The sequence below is a fragment of the Mobula hypostoma genome, chromosome 10 (genome assembly GCF_963921235.1).
Source record: "Mobula hypostoma chromosome 10, sMobHyp1.1, whole genome shotgun sequence".
Classification (NCBI taxonomy): domain Eukaryota; kingdom Metazoa; phylum Chordata; class Chondrichthyes; order Myliobatiformes; family Myliobatidae; genus Mobula; species Mobula hypostoma.
This window is the reverse complement of record NC_086106.1, coordinates 80,981,254-80,999,793: the sequence shown is the minus strand read 5'-3', so window position 1 is coordinate 80,999,793 and position 18,540 is coordinate 80,981,254. Positions and strand designations below refer to the sequence as shown.

General features: G+C 43.2%; 1 protein-coding gene across 1 annotated transcript; it reads left to right on the top strand.

Moving 5' to 3' along the window:
• The first annotated feature begins 365 nt into the window (after positions 1-365).
• Positions 366-1,421, top strand: LOC134353348 (glucose-dependent insulinotropic receptor). Its single transcript, XM_063061382.1, is given in 1 exon segment — positions 366-1,421. A coding segment is annotated over 1 exon segment (1,056 nt).
• The last annotated feature ends 17,119 nt before the right edge of the window (positions 1,422-18,540 follow it).

Sequence of the window (18,540 nt, the reverse complement as noted above, 5' to 3'; positions counted from 1 at the left end):
CGATAAGTAAAATCCCGATTGTTCTGCACAATCATATACCCTGTGCCATTATGAAACAGATCTTATCAGCAGGTCCTGTTCTGTTGATTAGCAACATGGGTGGGTGTTGGCTAAAGTGTTATTCTTCATGATGATAATGTTATTGCTGTTGGTCAATCAGGGAATGTGAGCTCACCAATAAATTTAAAAGTGACTTCATAATGCCCACTCTACTGATTGTCCTGCTATGCACGCATAGGCTCTCTCCAACTTCGATTCGTCGGTTACTTTTGCTGTTTTGTGGTTCTATCTGCTTCAGAAATTCAAGATGTGGTAGCAAGTAGTTCAATCTCTTCTGATTCTGTGTTCTGCTCCTATTTTGAACAATGGATATTAATCAGTTTGGCGGCATTGTGACGGTGCTATCACTGCTTATAATCACTTCCAATGGCCTGGTCATAGTGGTGCTGGCCCTGATGATTTCAAAGAACAGATCTGCCAGCTTGTACTTCATCCTGAACCTGGCAATTGCAGACATGCTTGTGGGATTCACCCTCTTCGGAACTGCAGCGATAGTGCTCAGCAGACAGAGCTTTGCTACCACCAGGACTTTGTGTATATTGCGGATTTCGCTTTTAATGTCACCATCTTCTGCCTCAATCCTAACAATGGTCTCTGTGGCTTTTGACCGTTTTCTAGCCATAAAAGTACCCTTACGGTACTGCCAACTGATGACGTACAAAATGGTGGCTGGGATCATTGGAGGACTCTGGAGCATAGCACTTTTAATTGGATTCCTCCCAGGAATCATTAAACAGCCAAAACTTAATCAATATAATAACAACTGCACCCTATTCTCTGTTGTCCATCCCAACTACATTATCGCTGTGTTTTGTGCTTGCTTTGTTCCTGCTTCATTAGCCTTCATCTACTTCTACAGTGTAATCCTCAAGATAGCATATTCTCACACACAGCAAATCCTAGAGAGTGAGCAAGTAGGCTCCGTCTCCAGCCTAGCTAATCCACCATGCTGCCACATCTGAGACGTCAAGCCAGTGAGGACCATTGGGATTCTTGTTGGATGCTTCATGGTTGCATGGGCTCCATTCTTCATTGCAAGTATCGTGCAAGCATGCTGCATCACCTGTGAATTGCATATTCTCATTGAAGACTACCTCTCTCTTCTTGCCCTTTCCAATTCCCTGATGAATCCACTGATTTATTCCTACTGGCAAAAGGATGTGAGAATGCAAGTTTGTCAGATGTGCTGCCGTGCCAAGTTCAGAGTCGCACAAGTTCTTAGCTTCTGTTGTCAGCGGAAAGCAGGCGACATGCAGAATCCTGGTACAGAGAGAGGGGGCGACGATCAAATACCTGGGCCCTGTACTGCAATCGGATTGGCTAGTTATTCAACAACAACAAGTACATCTAAAGGTATGTGAATGCACTCAAGTTGTAAGGGAGCAAATGATTTTTTTTTAAATTGGAAGCAGCCAAGTTGTTGTAGATTGCCTTTGAGAAGAAATGTAGATTTCAAGGTAGCAAGGAAAACAAGTAACCAATGCAATTATCGCTTCACACTATTGTAGAATAATAGAATTATATAACAATTATGTCTGACCTTGTTGGTGTCTTTAACTGACCTATCGCACCCATGTCGAGCTATCATACGGCTGCTGAAGTTCAGTATGAGCTTGGAGGGCAAACTCAAGCTGCTCTGGGACTGTACATTCCGGTCTTTAATAGAATTTCAACACAAACATACTCAGCATTCAGTATATCAAATTCTTGCCAGCTGAAAAAAGAGCCATAAAAGCACAAGGGAATTCGATTCTGAGCCAAATAAAGTGTGAGTAGAAGGGGGCTTGAGAGGGCTTTTAAGATAAAGGAGGAAGTTGGAAGTGGAAAAGTTTCAAGAAGCAATAAGCTCAGGTACCAAGAGTGGTGTAAAGGAATGGAGCTGAAGGCCAGAGACCAAGTGGAAGGTCTGTGGGGATGAAGCTGGAAGGGTTTTAATAGAAAGAGCAGGATGACAGGACGAGATCATGAGGAATATGGACACAAGGGTGATTATTTTGAGAGACATCCTTCACGGACCAAGATTCGGAGGTGGGCAAGTAGGACTGAACGTAGCACAAAACTACCTTTCTATTTAGTACAATAATATTTATGCCAAGCAGTTTTATATATGAACAGAATCACTCAATTTTATCTCAAATTTTAAACAAAAGAGAACTCCTTTAAACTAATACTTTCACTTTATTTTACCCCACTATTTTTTCCTCCTGCCTACCCCATGGATGTTGACTTTCAGTACGAGAACCTGGAGGATAAACTCAAGCAGCTCTGGAAGTTTTGGTCTTCTTCGGAATCATGTCAGCAAAATCAGCCTCACATCCAGAGCGACTGGTTGCAAGGCAACAGCAAAAGTGCAGGAAATATTGATGCCATGCGTGTACTCAGTTTGGGAGGGGAGATGTGGTGGGTGCTCGAGGGAACCACTGAAATCTAATTATTAGGGCAGTTAAAACCCTGCAGTGACTGATGGTAGATCACACCATTGTATCCAGGTGATGATGGAAGCAGTTTGAGCTAGAATTGCAGCACAATGTGTCTGAATGGAGTCACAGCAAGTCAAGTCAAGTTTATTGTCATTTAACTACTATATACATACACTGTCCTGACAAAGAGTTCCAGACCGAAACGTCGACCAATCTTTTCCACTGATGCTGCCCGACCTGCTGAGTTCCTCCAGCATGTTGTGAGTGTTGCTTTGACCTCAGCATCTGCAGATTATTTTGTGTTTACATATACTGTCAAATGAGACGTTTTTCCGGACCGGGGCATAAGGCACAGTAGTACACATAACATATGTATAACACACAATAATTCAGCAAAGTAAGAAGTAAATCTACAAATGAATTACACCTAGACAAACAAAGTAAAGTGCATAAATTAAATATTGTGTTCCATTGTTCACTTTATGCACTTTACTTTGAACGGAGCAGATTATCCGGTGACACTTCAAAAGCGATGCGGCAGGGAGTTCAGAAGCCTGATGGCCTGGGGCGGGGGGAGAAACTTCCTGTAGTGAGGTGACTAGAACTGAGCACAGTACTCCAAGTGGGGTCTGACCAAGGTCTTATATAGGATGCTGGAAGACAGGTGGGATCTTTGCGAATACTAAGGGCCCAGTGTACGCAGGTATGGTAGGGGACTCCTATGATCAGTCATTCTCACAGTCCTTTGTCGGGACTTCCTGTCCAATACATGGCTGCTCCCACACCAGATGGAGGTACAACTTGTCAGGATGCTCTCAATGGTGCTCATGTAAAATTCAGTTAAGATGTGGGGGTGGGGGGAAGGGTTGGAGCCTCACTTGCCTCAATATTCTCAGGAGACTGTTGTGCCTTCTTGTTCAGGGAGGTGAGGTTATCTGTGATGTGAACTCTCAGGAACTTGGTGCATTTAACTCGCTCTACAGAGGAGCCACGTATGCACAGAGGGAGATGGTTCATCTGCCCCTTCCTAAAGTCCACAATAATTTCCTTAGTCTTTTCCCCATTCAAACTTAGGCTGTTGTTCTCATACCAGTCCACCAGCCGCCCCACTTCCTCTCTGTACTCTGACTCATCATCTTTGTTGATGAGGCCAACCACTGTTGTGTCATCCACGAACTTGGTGACATGGTTTGAGCTGGATCCTGCGATAGAGTCAAGCGTCAGCAGAGTGAACAGCGCAGGCTGAGCACACAGCCCTGGGGAGTGTCAGTGCTCAGCGTCACGGGACTAGAGACATTGGCGCCCAGATGGACAGACTGTGTCCTTTCTGTAAAGAAGTCCAGGATCCAGTCGAGAAGGGAGGTGTTGAGAGCCAGCGAGGACAGTTTCCCTACCAGTTTCTGGGTGTATGACTGTGGTAAATGCCAAACTGAAGCCTATAACCAGCAGCTTGGCATATGAGACCCCATTTTCCAGAGGAACTTGATGTCTGAGCTTCCACTGCAGTACCCAGCTGTCCTTGGTTTCTCACACTACAATGGAAACAGAGTCATAAGCAACAGAGGCTTTCTATTAGATAGCTCACGATGTGTTAGTGGAGTTCCTCATGGCTTTCACTCCAGGAAGCATGATCTCCAAACTCTGCAGAGGGAACACCGAAAATTGGGAAGAAGGAGTGGGATATTTATGAGACGTGTGTCCCACCATTCAATGATAAAAGCAAAACACTATAAGTGCTTGAAATATTTAAAAGTCGGGCAGCATAAAAGCCATTTTGCACTCATTCCGCAGATTATTAGCTGACCAGTAACTATTGACAGATTGGTCCAGGTATTTCCGGACGTGGTTCACATTAGCACGTTTGAAGTCTCCCCAGCACCAGTTGCACAGAGCCTATTTCCCAGATTACGATCAGAAATTCAACAATAAAGGTGCCACCTGTGATCTGTAGTACTAGTCACAAAAAAACTATAGAGGATCAGCAAAGAGATGAGATTTATCGGGTTCCCACTGTGCCATCAAAGTACTGCTCTCTTCGTCACTCATCCCCAGATTGTATAGCTCAGCTTATTTCCTACATGATAGCGAGGTGTACCGTGGCCCATTGCAACTTTTTTACAGAACGCACAGGGGGTATTCATTCTGTCCCCTCTGTCAGAGTGATGTTCGCACGCTTCACAGCAGCATGGAGCCACTCACAACATGATGCCCTCACCCGCATCTCCTCCATTTCCCACACTTCGGCTCTCACTCCTTCCTCCCGCCACCACAACAGGGACAGAGTTCCCCTTGTCCTCACCTACCACCCCACCAGCCTCCGGATCCAGCACATTATCCTCCGCAACTTCTGCCACCTTCAACAGGACCCCACCACTAAGCACATCTTTCCCTCTCCACCCTTCTCTGCATTCCGCAGGGATCGGTCCCTCCGCGACTCCCTGGTCCACACGTCCCTCCCCACGGATCTCCCACCTGGCACTTATCCCTGTAAGCACAAGTGCTACACCTGTCCGTACACCTCCTCTCTTGCCACCATTCAGGGCCCCAAACAGTCCTTCCAAGTGAGGTAACACTTCACTTGTGAGTCTGTTGGGGTCATCTATTGCATCCGGTGCTCCCGGTGTGGCCTCCTCTACATCGGTGAAACCCGATACAGACTGGGGGACCGCTTCGTCGAGCACCTCCGCTCTGTCCACCACAACAGACAGGATCCCCCAGTAGCCACTCACTTCAACTCTGCTTCCCACTCCCATTCAGATATGTCCATACATGGCCTCCTCTACTGCCATGATGAGGCTAAACTCTGGTTGGAGCAGCAATACCTCATATACCGTCTAGGTAGTCTCCAGCCCCTTGATATGAACATAGAATTCTCCAACTTCTGGTAATTCCCTCCCCCTCCCTTCCCCTATCCCTATTTCACTCCGCCCCCTCCCCCAGCTGCCTACCACCTCCCTCTTGGTTCCGCCTCCTTCTACTACCCATTGTGTTTTCCCCTATTCCTTCTTCACCTTTCCCGTCTATCACCTCCCTGCTTCCCCTCCCCCACCCCTTTATCTTTCCCCTTACTGGTTTTTCACCCGGAACCTACCAGCCTTCTCCTCCCCCCACCTTCTTTATAGAGCCTCTGCCCCTTCCCTCTACAGTCCTGACAAAGGGTTCCGGCCCGAAACGTCGACTGATCTTTTCCACGGATGCTGCCCAACCCGCTGAGTTCCTCCAGCGTATTGTGAGTGTTGCTTTGACCCCAGCATCTGCAGAGTATTTTGTGTTTACAACTCACAACATGAGACTGAGATCTGTCCAGACATATGCAGTAGGTAGGCTGAGGTACATAGCTGACAATCAAACACTGAGGACACTTCTTCTCTCTCCTGCAATCCCCCGGTCCTTTCTGTAGCTACTTCTGAGTGAAGAAGCTCTCCCCCACAAGGTTTCCCTTAAATATTTCACCTTTCACCCTTAACCAATAACCTCCAGTTCTAATTTCATCCATCCTCAGTGGAAAAATCCTATGTGCATTTATCCTATCTATATCCCTCTCGCTCTATAAAATTTTCCCTCATTCTCATACGCTCCAGGAAATAAAATCCTAACCTATTCAACCGTTCCCTGTAACTTGGGTCCTCAAGTCCCAGCAACATCCTTGTAACTTTACTCTGTACACTTTCATTCTTACTGATACCTTTCTAGTAGGAAAGTAACCAGAACTGCACACAACACTCCAAATTTACCCCCATCAATGTCTCATACAACCACAACATAATATCCCAATTCCTGTATTCAATACTTTGATAAATGAAGGCCAAATTCTCCTTATGACCCTACCTAACTGTGACACCACTTTCAAGGAATTTTGGGTCTGTATTGCTAGATCCCTTTTTTCTACTGCACTCCTCAGTGCCCTACCTTTCAATGTGTTTGTCCTACCCTGGTACGTCCTGCCACAGTACAACACCTCATGCTTATCTGTACTAAAGTCCATCTGCCATCTGGTGTGAGTGTAGAACAAGTTGCCAGCCAAAGTGGTGGAAGCTGGTTCAGTTGTCACATTTAGGAGAAGTTTGGATAAGTGAAGAGCAAGAGGATGAGACGTGTGACAATAGGACCAATCAAGAATGAGAGTGGTAGAGGAGGTTCTTACTGAACACTTTGCTTCAGTATTCACCAGTGAGAAGAATCTTAGCAATTATGGGGATGACTTACAGCAGACTGAAATGCTTGGGTGTATAGGCATTAAGAAAGAGGATGTGCTGGAGCTTTTGAAAGCTATTAAGTTAGATAAGTCGCCGGGACCGGACGAGATATACCCCAGGCTACTGTGGGAAGCGAGGGAGGGGATTGCTGATCCTCTGGTGATGATCTTTCCATCATCAATAGGGATGGGAGAAGTACCAGAGGATTGGACGGTTGCAAATGTTGTTCCCTTGTTCAAGAAAGGGAGTAGCAATAACCCAGGAAATTATAGACCGGTGAGTCTTACTTCAGTGGTGGGCAAGTTGTTGGAGAAAATCCTGAGAGGCAGGATTTATGAGCATTTGTGAGACATAATCTGATTATGGATAGTCAGCATGGCTTTGTCAAGGGGAGGTTGTACCTTACGAACCTGATTGAATTATTTGAGGATGTAACAAAACATATTGATGAAGGTAGAGCAGTGGATGTCGTGTATATGGATTTCAGTAAGGTATTTAATAAGGTTCCCCATGTAAGGCTCATTTAGAAGGTACTGAGGCATGGGATCCGAGGAGACCTTGTTTTGTGGATCCACAATTGTCTTTGTCTTCAGAAGGCAAAGGGTGGTTATGGATGATTCATATTCCTCTTTGTGATTTTTATAAATGACCTGGATGAAGAAGTAGAAGGGTGGGTTAGTAAGTTTGCTGATGATACAATAGTTGGGGGTGTTGTGGATAGTCTGGAGAGTTGTCAGAGGTCACAGCAGGACATTGATAGGATGCAGAACTGGGTTGAGAAGTGGCCGATGGGGTTCAACCCAGATAAGTGTGAAGTGGTTCATTTTGGTAGGTCAAATTTGAATTCAGAATATAATATTAATGGTAAGACTCTTGGCAGTGTAGAGGATCAGCGAGATCTTGGGGTCGATGTCCATAGGACACTCAAAGCAGCTGCGCAGGTTGACAGTGTTGTTAAGAAGGCGAATGGTGTGTTGGCATTCATCAACTGTGGGATTGAGTTTAAGAACCATGAGGTAATGCTACAGCTATATAAGACCTTAGTTAGACCCCTCTTGGAGTACTATGTTCAGTTTTGGTCACCTCACTACAGGAAGGATGTGGATGCTATAGAGAGAGTGCAGAGGAGATTTACAAGGATGTTGCCTGGATTAGAGACCATGCCTTATTGGAAAAGGTTGAGTAAACTCGGCCTTTTCTCCTTGGAGGACGGAGGACGAGAGGTGACCTGATAGAGGTGTATAAGACAATGAGAGGCATCAATCATGTGGACAGCTAGAGGCTTTTTCCCAGGGCTGAAATAGCTAACACGAGGGGGCATAGTTTCAAGATGCTTGGAAATAGGTACAAGGGGAATTCCAGGGGTAAGTTTTCAAACAGAGTGGTGGGTGCACTGCCAGCAAAGGTGGTAGAGGGAGATACAATAGGGACTTTTAAGAGACGCTTAGATAGGTACATGGAGCTTATAAACATAGAGGGCTATGCAGTAGGGAAATTCTAAGCAGCTTCTACAGTAGGTTACATGGTAAGCATAACATTGTGGGTCAAAAGACCTGTGAAGTGCTGTAGATTTTCTATGTTTCTATGTAAGTACATGGATGAGAGGGATATGAAGGACCATGCCCCAAGTCTAAGTGTGGGTCAATGGGACTAGGCAGAATAACAGTACAGCATGGACTAGGTGAGCTCAACAGTCTTCGTGTTGCAGTGCTCTAAGACTCGATGTAGTTAGAATAAATCCTTGTGCCAAGTTGCAGCCACTGCTCCAAGAAATCTTTACATACTCAATGCAAAAGTCTGAAAACTTCACTCCCTCCAGTACAGAACCTCTTCAGCAACTGTAATGAACCCCCCTTTTAAGAGGATCAGGCTAGTTTTAAAATATATTGATTAATAAGTACCCGTTATTCATGAAATTTGCCTCCTCATGACGAGTTCAGCCACTGAATAGCATGAATGGTATTAGCTAAAAGCAGCAGTTCTTTAAGTTAGAAAGATGTCTGGAAGTACTAGGCACCAATTAATCTCACCTTCTAATTCCTGTTCCCATCATATGGAATCTATCCCCTTATATATTTCATAACATAGATGAGAGTAACGTTAAAATATATAGCAAAGCAGATTTTATGGAAACTGGTTTTGCCAATCTCAGGATAAGAGTAAAAGATATACTGGAACAAAGTACACCCTTAATAACTAACTGGAGAGATTCCAATATATTATACTATAAACTCTGCAAATCACATTTAAAAATTGCAGACAATATTATATCCAAAAGCACTTAACAAAATGAAAATTGATGCAGAAATGGAACCGTAATTAGAAACAGATAATGCTGAGAATATACAGCATGCAAGGCAACATCTGTAAAGGAAGTGCATTAATGTTTTATGTTGAAGAACCTTTCCAGAAATAAGAAAGAAAAATTACAAGTTGTAGAGAAGGTAGGGAAGGGATGGCTTGGACAAAGGGAAGTTTTTTTTGAAAAGGTGATACCATGTTGCCATGGTGATTTACTATTGATGGAGTCAATAAATTATGTAGGCAATTCAAAGCAATGCAAACAAACAAAATGATATATAAAAATTGTGATATGCATGTCAGAAGTGCAGGAAATGGTTCAGCCAGTGTTGACGGAGAGAGAAAAATTGATCAAATATTACAAATGGATAAACTACATAGAACTGGCCAGTTCAGATACAAACACAGAAAGGGAGCTACCTGAAATTGTTCTCTTCTCTCTGATACCATTGGGAAGGAGGCACTGGAGCTTTAGGTCCCACACCACTAAGTTCAGGAACAATTATTACTCTTCAACCAACAGGCTCCTGAGTCAGCATGGAAAACTTCATTCAAAGTTTAAAGTAAATTTATATCAAAGTACATATACCTCACCATATACAACCCCGAAATTTGTTTTCTTGCAGGCATACTCAGTAAGTCCAAAAACCGTAATAGTATCAATGAAAGACCACACCCAATGGGATGGACAAACAACCAATGTGCAAAAGACAACAAACTATGCAAATATAAAAGGAAAAAAGAAATAATAATAATAAATAAATATGCAGTAACTATCAAAAATGTGAGATGAAGAGTCTTTGAAAGTGAATCTATAGGTTATGGGAACAGTACAGTGATGGGTAACTGTTCTTGAACCTGGTGGTGTGCATCCTGAGGCTGCTATACCTTCTTCCTGATGGCAGCAGCTAGAAGAGAGCATGACCTGGGTGGTTGGGGTCCCTGATAATGGATGCTACTTTCCTGCGACAATGCTCCTTGAAAATGTGCTCAACGGTGGGGAGGTCTTTACTTGTGATGGACCAGGCCATATCCACTTCTTTTTGTAGGACTTTCCATTCAAGGGCATTGGTGTTTTCGTACCAGGCTGTGATGCAACCAGTCAATATACTCTCCACCACACACCCATAGAAGTTGGTTAAAGTTTTAGATGTCATGCCAAATCTTCAGAAACTTCCAAGGAAATAGAAGTGCTGCCGTGCTTTCTTTGTAGTTACTCTTATGTACTGGAACCGGGACAGGTCCTCCAAAATGATAACACCAAGGAATTTGAAGATGCTGATCCTCTCCTCTTCTATTCCTCTGAGGAGGACTGGCCCATGGACCTCTGGTTTCCTCCTCCTGATGTCAATAATCAGCTCCTTGGTCTTGCTGAAATTGAGTAAGATGGTTGTTGTGATACCCCTCAGCCAGATTTTCAATCTCCCTCCTATATGCTGATTCATCACCACCTATGATTTGGCGAATCTACAATTTCCTGCTTGAGGAATGGCCTATCTGCTTCTAACTGGGCATGTTGCAGACTTCAGATCTCAATACTGAATAATTACAGCAAGTTCACCTTTATCTCCTTTTACATCAGAATTGACTAGAGCTACTACAGCTAATTCATCTGTAATTTTTGCTAGTTTTTCTCTCTCCACTGATGCAGACTGACTAGATGTTCTGCAATTCACATATGCATTTGTTTTTCTCTCGCACTAAGTGTCCACATTAATATATCAACAAAATGTCTTCATCTGCATCTTATCACCATGGCAATGCTGGCACCATCCTAGCAGATGGTGCCAGCATTACTCCCTTTTCACCCTCCCTGCAACCTAAAACCATCTGCTTTTTTTTTACTTTTCCCAGTTCCAATGCAGTCTTCACCTGAGGCATTACCTCTGTTTCTCTTTCTATAGACGCTGCTTGACCTGATGAGTATTTTCAGTACATTCTGTCTTTAAATCCCCAAAGATTTTGTATTCGAAACGTATGGGTGGAGAGTGCTGCAAGCTGAGACATTTATAGTTTGACAGTTTGATACACACGGCAGAATGGAGAGAGTCAACTACAGAATTTAAGTCTCGAAGGCGCATGATGGTTGTGGCGTGATTTGTATGGGCCAAATCGAGGCAGCTGAGCCCAGGCCCAAAAGCAGAAAATGAGGCAACGTTTGGTCATCGCTAGGCCGGGCTTGGAGGTGATTTGAACTGGCAGAGCCGAGGAGGCGGGAACCAGGCCCGAGAGCGAAGAACAAGCCGATGTTTAACCAATTTATGTGCCATGCCAGATTGGAAGGGTACAGGATGAACTGAGGTGGCAGAGCCCCCCTCATTTATGATTATGATTATGATTATGAGGACACACGGTCCTCTTTTATTGTCATTGAGTAATGCATGCATTAAGAAATGATACAATGTTTTTCCAGAATGATATCATGGAAACACATGACAAACCGACTTAAAAACTAACAAAAACCACATAATTATAATATATAGTTACAACAGTGCAAAGCAATACCGTAATTTGATAAGAGCAGACCAAGCCCCTCAAAAGTCCCATCATCTCACGCAGACGGTAAACCTCCAGTGCCGCCAACTTGCCGATGCAGCATCCTGGAAGCATCTAATATCTCTACCGCAGTGTCTCCACCCCTCCTTTCATGCAAAGATCAGACTAATGACCCTCTCATTACCCCTATGACCCTCATGTGATTGCTATACCTTTAACAACTCACAGGGAAAGCTACCCTCCATGGATCAGAACTGAAGAAGCCTCTTGGATGAGTGGTGAAATGTTTTCTAGACAACACAGCAAGCCCAGTTGCCTTGATTTACAACTGCTTGATATTCAATGACCTGGATGATTGAGAACCTTCAAAGACATATTTCAGTTCTGAATGAACTTTAGAAGGTAGTGTACTGCAAAGCTTCAGATGTACTTTAACTGTTTCAGTCCTTTCTCCTACTCGTGATACTCCGGCACTCTACTCACTGAGTGAAGAAGTCAGAATGCAGTATATTTTGGTCGGGTTACTTAGTGTGGATTTACTCGTCACAGAATGCCATGAAAGGTTGTTATTACAGATCATTTCACAATAAAAAAGCTAACAGATGATGATATTTGCCTTACAGCTAGCAAAGGGAACTAACAATAATCTTAATCCATTTTAATGTGAAAATGAATGGGTTTGCCTTTTAAAAACATTAACAACCATTCCCACTTCCAGCAACCTTTATGTTTTTAAGCTTGACATTGCTAAGTTATTATTGTTTGTGTTTCCATTACGATGAACTTAGCCAGACCAGCTCCAAATGCCACACTGCTACATTCAGACCTGGTTTTTTTTCCAATTTACTTATAGCATGGGGAAATTAGTTTCATTTAATAGCATTTATTTTCCTTTAACCCTAGATACGTGAAAAGAGACTTCCTTTAGCAGCTTCAACACATCAGTGAAGGACTCAGCTGTATAAAGCAGAGAACTGGGACGTAAGGATGGTGAAGATCAGATGGATTCTAGCATTCTCTGCAGAATAAGACATGCAGTGCATCATGAGGATCAAACTGTAGCTCCAGGCCTCCAAAGCCAAGGGCGCTGTGATGACAGCGTATAACTATAATATTCCATCTGGAATTATTTATTCACTATGTCCTTAGCTGAATGCACCAAAACAAGTAAATGATATTGGATGTGGATTTTAAAACAATCACTGAGTTACTAAGACTGCATCTTACTCTTATAAGTATCTATATGTAAATATCTTTGAAAGGAAAAATATAATAAAAAGGCCAGCAAAGCCCATTGTTGTCTCATAGTTATGCATATGTCTCCATAAAAACATCCATGCACCCATTTCTCATGGGAAATTGGACTGGATGCCTTTGGTCACAATTCACCCTGATGCCAGTTACCTGTTGTGTTTCCTGCATATGATGACCACATCTACATATGGGACGTTCACTTCCGATGCACTAACAGAGATTGGAACTTTGCCACGTACGGTCCCAAGCCTGGCTGTGGAAGGAGGAGAGTTGGGGACGGTGCTAACAACTCCACCCCATAAAAACCCAGAGCTACAGAAACACCACACAGAAGTTCTAAAAACCTAATCGCTGGGAGGCAGGATCTTCGAAGATCGGCTACACCTGGGGACAATTTGAAAGGCTGGCCAAGGACAGAGGACTTTGGCAAGCTGCTGTCAGTGGCCTATGCCCCAGTAGGGGTGACAGGCTCATCAGAAAGCACCGGGTGCTCGGTAAGAGTTTGCAGGTGCTTTACATTGGAAATGGGGGAATACTGTAACAGAATTCTGTAAAGCAAATATGTCCTGTTTTGCAAATGACCCCAATCTGGCATTAGAGAAAACCAAGTACTCACTTAACACACAAAAACTGAGTGAGATCCAATATCTTGGCATAAATGCTTAATATCCTCATTATCATTTTAAATTATTACTCAGTTATTCTGCCAGCAACATTTTTACTTCAGTTTTGAAGATTGGTGCCATGAAGGATGTGTTTTTCTCTTTGAAACTGGTAAAAGATTTTTGACACAACTTACCTCTTCACAGTTGGATGACCCACACTATTTGTTTTTGATAGTGATATATCAAGAAAACTGTACGATTTATAGTCACTGGTGCGTCCATTCAAACATGAAGTATGTTTGCTGAAGTGCAGTTGACCACATGTATTGATAAGATTATCTTTTGCACCATGATTTGTGGCTTGAGGTATTTTGGATGATCATTTTCTGCTCCCATACCCAAAGTTCAGTTGTGTCCAACACCCTATTTAAACCTAATAACAAAGACTGATCAGAGCCAAATATAGATTATAAAAACAACCAGGCATTTGTAGCCTCCCATTCTCCCTGCTTAACCTAATTGCTTACTTCAGAGCTATTTTAGTGATATAATGGTGAGGTGCCATAAACAACAATGGCTCCAGTATCATTCCTTGTAGGCCATTCTTCCTTACTTTTGTCACTGTAACCTATGACCTTTATCAGCACAAAAACAGAGAATGCTGGAAATACTCAGCAGATCAGGCCATACTTGTAAGAAAAGAAATGGTCAATGTTCCTGCTCGAAGACCTTTCATCAGAAAGAAGAAGGAATGAAAAGCAGATTGTGTTATGACACATCACCAGCCGGAACAAGGAAGTTGCAAGAGGCAATGTCATTGACAGAATAAAATTGGGCTGTCCATTGGGAAAAATAAGGTTATTTGATCAATGAGTGAGTCAGAGTAGTCAAGCTTGCCCAGCTGAACACAGGAGAGGCGAAGAAGCACAGAGAAATTCATCGCCATGCCCTCACTGAATAATGTGTGGAATTAAGAGACAATGACTTCTGCTAGTACAGGTGAAAGCTGCTGTATAGGGCCAGACAGAACCAATATAAAGTCTCTCTACCTCCATGCAGTCTCACTCCGATCCCCTTGGAGATCTGCTCTCTGCCGCAGGGTTATAACTTGAGCATATTCACTCACATTGACATTCCACCAGGAGGAGGCTTGACTTTCCAGCTGAGCAGCAATAGGGTTTTCATGAAGAGATTACTGGTCTTAAAGGACACAGACCTGGGCACAACCCATGGTCAGCTCAGAGCTCTACAGGAACCAATGATCTCACTTTCAAGGACTCTTTATCGCATTATTTGATATTCTCATAATTTATTTCTACTTATTTGTATTTGCATTTGCACAGTCTGTTGTCTTCTACACTCTGGTTGATCTTTTATTGACCCTGTTACAACTATAGATTCTATAGTTTCTATATACAATTCTATAGATTTGCTGGGTATGGGAAAATGAATCTCAGGGTTGTAAATGGTAACATATATGTTCTTTGATAATAAATTTACTTTGAACTTTGAAATTGCACAATTGCTGTAATGCATGAGTGCATGTAGTGCGAGGTGTGAGCAGATCACTCAACCAACACATGGCACACAAGAACACGAACATGCTTGCTGCTCACATACTTCTCCATCACAAATAGAACCCTGCTAGGACTGCATAGAGAGCTAACACTGAGAGGAAGATTGAAGACAACAGGGACCAGATGCCCATGAATCCAGGTTGGTCAGCTACTCAAATGGGGGTCTAGAGGGTGAGGCGCTAGGAGTGAAATCTGAGTGCCAGAAGACCCTGGTCTTCCCAACACTGCAGTGATCTCACAGTATACACACTCAGGGTATTTCTGTCCCCACACCTACCCTACCTCATGAGGACACTAATTCGCCCTCCACCAGACCCTCTCAGACAGCCTCACAAACAGCAATCCCAGGCTGCATCTTCAATAAGCCTTGGACTGCAGTCTGAGGTTGGCCTGTCAAGCTTAGGGTAAATTTACATCATAAGAAAAAAGACATTCAACCCACCATGCCCATGTCTAGAGCACTTTAAATGTAATTTCATTACTCTTGTTCTATCCGATTTTGCCTTCATGATTTTAGTAAGGAATTTAAATTCATGTCAAGGTAAACTTTTCTATGTGCCTCTGCATAGTATGTCAACCATGGGTTGCTCAGGGACCTGCACTTTGAATCTAAAATTTGTGGGTTCAAGGCCTTTTCCAGAGAACTAAACAGAAAAAAATCTAAACTGGCAGATTAGATTAGATTAAATTAGATTATGAGGACATACAGTCCTCTTTTATTGTCATTTAGTAATGCACGCACTAAGAAATGATACAATGCTCCTCCAGTATGATATCACAGAAACACAAGACAAACCAGACTAAAAAAACTGACAAAAAACACATAATTATAACATATAGTTACAACAGTGCAAAGCAATACCGTAATTTGATAAGAGCAGACCATGGGCATGGTAAAAAAAAGTCTCAAAGTCGCTTGAAAGTCCCATCACCTCACGCAGACGGTAGAAGGAAGAAAAACTCTCCCTGCCATGAACCTCCAGCGCCGCAAACTTGTCGATGCAGCACCCTGGAAGCACCCGACCACAGCCGACCCTTGAGTTTGTCCGAAAACTTCGAGCCTCCGACCAGCCCTCCGACACCGAGCACCGAGCACCGAGCACCATCTCTGCCGAGCGCTTCGACCCCAGCCCTGGCAACAGGCAATAGGCAAAGCTGAGGATTTGGGGCCTTCCCCTCCGGAGATTCTCGATCGCACAGTAGCAGCAGCAGCGAAGCAGGCATTTCAGAAGTTTCTCCAGATGTTCCTCCGTGCTTCTCACGTCTGCCTCCATCAAATCAGGATTGTGCACGGTACCTACTTAACAAATACCAATATCATTCCGGAGCGGCTGCGCGCACTGCGTCCCGCCGCCATCTTCTCAAGCAACAGGCTGCAGTAGTGCTTTTGCAATAGAGCTATTAAACTGATGAAACATTTGAACTACCAAGTGAGGGTAAAAGATATCACATCACTATTTATAAGAACCCCTGTTGTTATGCAATATCTATCCCACCACAGTACTGTATCACAAAGGCAGTGTGGGCCAAATCATGCATATTGCGTCACACTTCAACATCCCACTCTACTTCTGAATATTTCCGAGTCATTTTAATACTAACTATCTTCACTAGACTGAAAAGAACGGGCATTCAGATATGAATGTAAATAAATGAAAATCACTTGCACTTCTTTCAAGTCAGTGTTCACAATCTGGTCTCCTCCACACTAGGAGAAACCAAACACAAGCTACGTAACCAATTTGCAGGGCAGCTCTGTTCAGTCCACAGGAGCAACTCTGAGCTTGCGGTCATCTCGCACTTTAATTCTCCGTCCCATCTCGCTGTGACCAAGCTTCTGATTCCTACACTACTCCAAAAATGACTAACATATGAGGAATATTAGTCCTCCCTGAGCACCAGGAATATTATCACCAATGCCCTTGAATGGAAAATCCTACAAAAGGTAGTGGATTCACGGGCAAAGCCCTCCCAACAGTTAAGCACATCTACATTAAACATTATTGTAGGAAAGCAGCATTCATCGTGAGAGATCGTCACCACTCAGGCCATGCTGTTTTCTTGTGCTGTCATCAGGCAGAAGGTACAAGAGTCTCAGGACTCGCACCACCAGTTACTATCCCACAACCATCAGGGTCTTGAGCAAAGGGCTACACTCACTTGCCCATCCATCGAGATGTTCCCACAACCAGTGATCTCATTTTAAGGATTCTTTATCTCATCATCTCATGCTCTCATTATTTATTGTGATTTATTAATATTTGCAAACAAGAGAAAATCTGCAGATGCTGGAAATCCGAGCAACACACACAAAATACTGGAGGAACTCAGCAGGACAGGCAGCATCCATAGAAAAAGTACAGTGGATGTTTCAGGCTGAAAGGCTCCAGCCAGACTGGAGTTAAAAAAGCTGAGGAGTAGATTTGAAAGGTGGGAGGAGGGGAGAGAGAAACACCTGCAGATAGGTGAAACTTGGAGAGGGAGGGATGAAGAACTGGGAAGTTGGTTGGTGAAAGAGACAGAGGCCAAGGAAGAAAGAAGAAGTGGGGGGGGAGGAGCATGAGAGGGAGGCGATCGGCAGGCAAGAAGATAACATGAGAGAGGGAGATAAGGGAATGGGAAATGGTAAGGAGGGGGGAGGCATTACTGGAAGTTTGAGAAATCGATGTTCGTGTTATCAGGTTGGAGGCTACCTAAATGGAATATAAGGTGTTGTTCCTCCAACCTTATCACACCAGTGGAGGAGGCCATGGATGTATGTACATTATCAGAATGGGAATGGGACGTGGAATTAAAATGGGTGGCCACTGGGAGATCCCGCATCTTCTGGCGGACGGAGTGTAGATGCATTTGCAGAGTTTGTTGCCTTCTGCACTCTAGTTGACCTTTCATTGATCCTGTTATAGGTACTATTCTATAGATTTGCTGAGAATGCCTCATGGTTGAAATGAACCTCGGGGCTGTATAGGGTGACATATCTGTTCTTTGATAATAAAATTTACTTTGAATTTTGAACTTTGATCTCATCTTTCATCTGGACATATATTAACTATCAGAACTTAGTATGGATTTTAATCATTTAAAGATAACCACTCTTTTCTCCTTTCCCTGCAGATTTGATTATCCCTTTCTGCTTCAGTGTTTTCATCGTTTTTTTTCTATCTTTAACTACCAATTCTTAATGTACGTATTACCTTGACAACATTGAGGTACGCCTTTCATGTAATTCCCTGCCGAGTTCTTTCAACTTTATCTTTCCTCTCTGCAACTTAAAAGTTCTTGTTTCTCACTTTTCCATTTCTGATGAAGGATAGCTGATCTCAAACATTAACCTTGTCTTTCTCCCCACCAATGCCGCCTCACCAGTTGAGTGTTTCCCTACATTTCCGGTTTTTGTTTCAGACGTCCAGATGCTGTAATTATCTTCTTCTTTTGACATTCATATCCATTTTTATCCCTGTGCTGCATTAATCTGCATTTATAGAAACTGCATTAATTCTGTGTCGAATTATTAATTTGTCCTAATTGCTCCAGATTCCAACATTTCCAGCGTCCTGTACCTGCATTAATTCAAATGCGCACAAATAGTCATAATGTGCAGTGTTTAAAACTTCCAAATTTAAAAGGTAAA